Source organism: Punctularia strigosozonata (assembly GCF_000264995.1).
Source record: "Punctularia strigosozonata HHB-11173 SS5 unplaced genomic scaffold PUNSTscaffold_165, whole genome shotgun sequence".
Classification (NCBI taxonomy): domain Eukaryota; kingdom Fungi; phylum Basidiomycota; class Agaricomycetes; order Corticiales; family Punctulariaceae; genus Punctularia; species Punctularia strigosozonata.
The window spans coordinates 1-2,241 of record NW_006767597.1 but is presented as its reverse complement, the minus strand read 5'-3'; the positions used below and the strand labels follow the sequence as shown (position 1 = coordinate 2,241).

The 2,241-nt window shown below is 56.8% G+C and overlaps 1 protein-coding gene across 1 annotated transcript; it reads right to left on the bottom strand.

The window, feature by feature from the left end:
• Positions 1 to 728: 728 nt before the first annotated feature.
• Positions 729 to 1,532, bottom strand: PUNSTDRAFT_139728 (uncharacterized protein; the record flags this gene model as incomplete). Its single annotated transcript, XM_007389458.1, has 4 exons — positions 729 to 796; positions 1,098 to 1,228; positions 1,289 to 1,405; positions 1,456 to 1,532. The coding sequence occupies 4 exons, from the start codon at positions 1,530 to 1,532 to the stop codon at positions 729 to 731; spliced, it is 393 nt and encodes a 130-aa protein (XP_007389520.1).
• Positions 1,533 to 2,241: the final 709 nt, after the last annotated feature.

Genomic DNA, 2,241 nt, shown 5'->3' with positions numbered 1-2,241 from the left:
GATAAAACGGCAAAGGGTTGACCAAAAGACTTCGGAACGGGACGGTGATCTATCCCAAACCGACGGTATGCAATACACGACTTACATGCACCAATAAGATAGAAAACGATTGTGTCAGTATTGCATTACATAGATTGGTTAATACAAGTATTGAGTCATCATTGACCTCGTCGTGTTGGATACGAGATAGCAATTCGTTCTGTTATACGTCTTATTGCATACTCAGCCCAGTACATGGCACGACCTCACCTTAGCACATGCAATGCGCCGGACTCTTCCTGGTATACGTGGGGACGTGTCACGGCGCACACCGCTGTGCAGGGTCCGTAGGACGTTAGGGTACGCCCCCACATGCACCGGACTCTTCCTGATATACGTGGGGACGTGCCACGGCGCACACCGCTGTGCAGGGTCCGTAGGACGTTAGGGTACGCCCCCACATGCACCGGACTCTTCCTGATATACGTGGGGACGTACCCACCCGGCTACCGACCGTCGGTCCATGAGACATTTGGGTACATCCCCGCGTGCACCCAACTCTCCCCGTGATATGCGCGGGGACCAGAACATGGTACGAGACGTGCTTTTTGATCGTCAGCGCATGCCCGATGTTGTAGGCACAATTGGGCTCCGCGACCGGCTTACCAGGGTATGTGACGCATCGCATATGTGCTAGACAATGTTCGCCATCCTTCAAGGACATGATTGGGGAGTCACCTCTTCGCGATCTACGGTCCGAAGGATGCTTGGGTACGTCCCGCATGTGCCTGACTCTTCCTGATAAGTGCGGGACCGGCTGTCAAGGGATGTGACATGTCTATAATTGTCAGTGCACACACAACACCCTGGGCATGATCGGGGGTGTACCTGCTGGCCGATGGACCGTAGGACGTTTGGGTACGTCCCCACATGCACCAAGCTCTTCCTGAAACATGTGGGGACGTACCGTGGTGCGCGGCTGTACAAGGTACGTGACACGTCCGGTAACCGCCAGTGCACGCCCAACGTACTGGACACCCAGTGGGGACGTACCGCTCCGCAACCGGCTGTCCATGGTGCGTGGCACGTTGGGTATGTGCCAGAGCATGTCCGCCAACCTTTGACACCATTGAGGATGCGCCCCTCCACGATCGACGGCCCGATAGAACATTTGGGTACGTCCCCGAATGCCCTACTCTTCTTGATATGTGCGGGGACGTACCGCAGCGCGAACGACTGCCCGAGGGACCTGATACGTCCGGTAGCTGTTAGCGCAAACCAAACGCCCTGGGCGTGACCAGGGATGTACCTCTTCACGACCGAGTGTCCTTGAGACATCTGAGTGTGTCCCACCTGCGCCAGGCTCTTCCTGATGTATGCGGCGACGTGCTGCAATACTACCCGTTGTCCGGGGTAAGTGGGGTGCCTGGTGGCCGTCAGCGCGCGCCCCTCGTCTTGGGCACATTGGGTACGTACCCATCCACGGCCGGCTGTCCAGCGTATGTGGCGCGTCGCATGTGTTCCAGAGCGTGTCCGCCGGTCCTTGCCGCCATTGGGGACGTACCCCTCCGCGCCCGGTGGTCCGTAATACATTGGGGTACGTCCCCACATGGGCTCAGCTCTTCCCGGAATATGTGGGGAAGATCTGCGGGTACGACCGTCTATCCGGAGTGCGCAACACGTTGGGTACGTACCGGAACAGATCCGCTGCTCCCGACACGACAGGGGACGTGCCAATGGGATGATTGGGTACGTCCCCGGATGCGCTCGGCTGTCCAGTATGCGAGGGCATGAAACTTGGTGAATCCCCTTACGCAAGATCGGCGCCTTAATCGTCGCATCGTATTCATTATCTCCTGCGTGACATGACATCCTGTGGGGCCTAGCAAATATCAAATGTCTGGCTGATCTCAAGAGCTGCAAACGTGCTGAAAGGGCCGAATGGGGACTTACCCTCAGCAATAGAGGACCCCTGACGTACGTGCACCTGCCTAATGTCAAAACACGCTTCTCTAAGGTGGTTGAGAAGACGCTAGACATACCGTAGCGAGATGAGAATGCGGAAATCGCCTGAGTACGTAGATGATAAGTTATTATGATGCAGAAACTGGGGAGAGAGGGCGCGTGCACGGAATGAGTTCAGCGTCCACGTGACGACAGTATATGTTGCGACCGATTCGGCTGCCAGCAACATTATGCCCGAGTTGCTCGGCACGTCAGCGGCACATGGTCCGGGGTCTATGTTGGTGGGTCCCGCCAGAT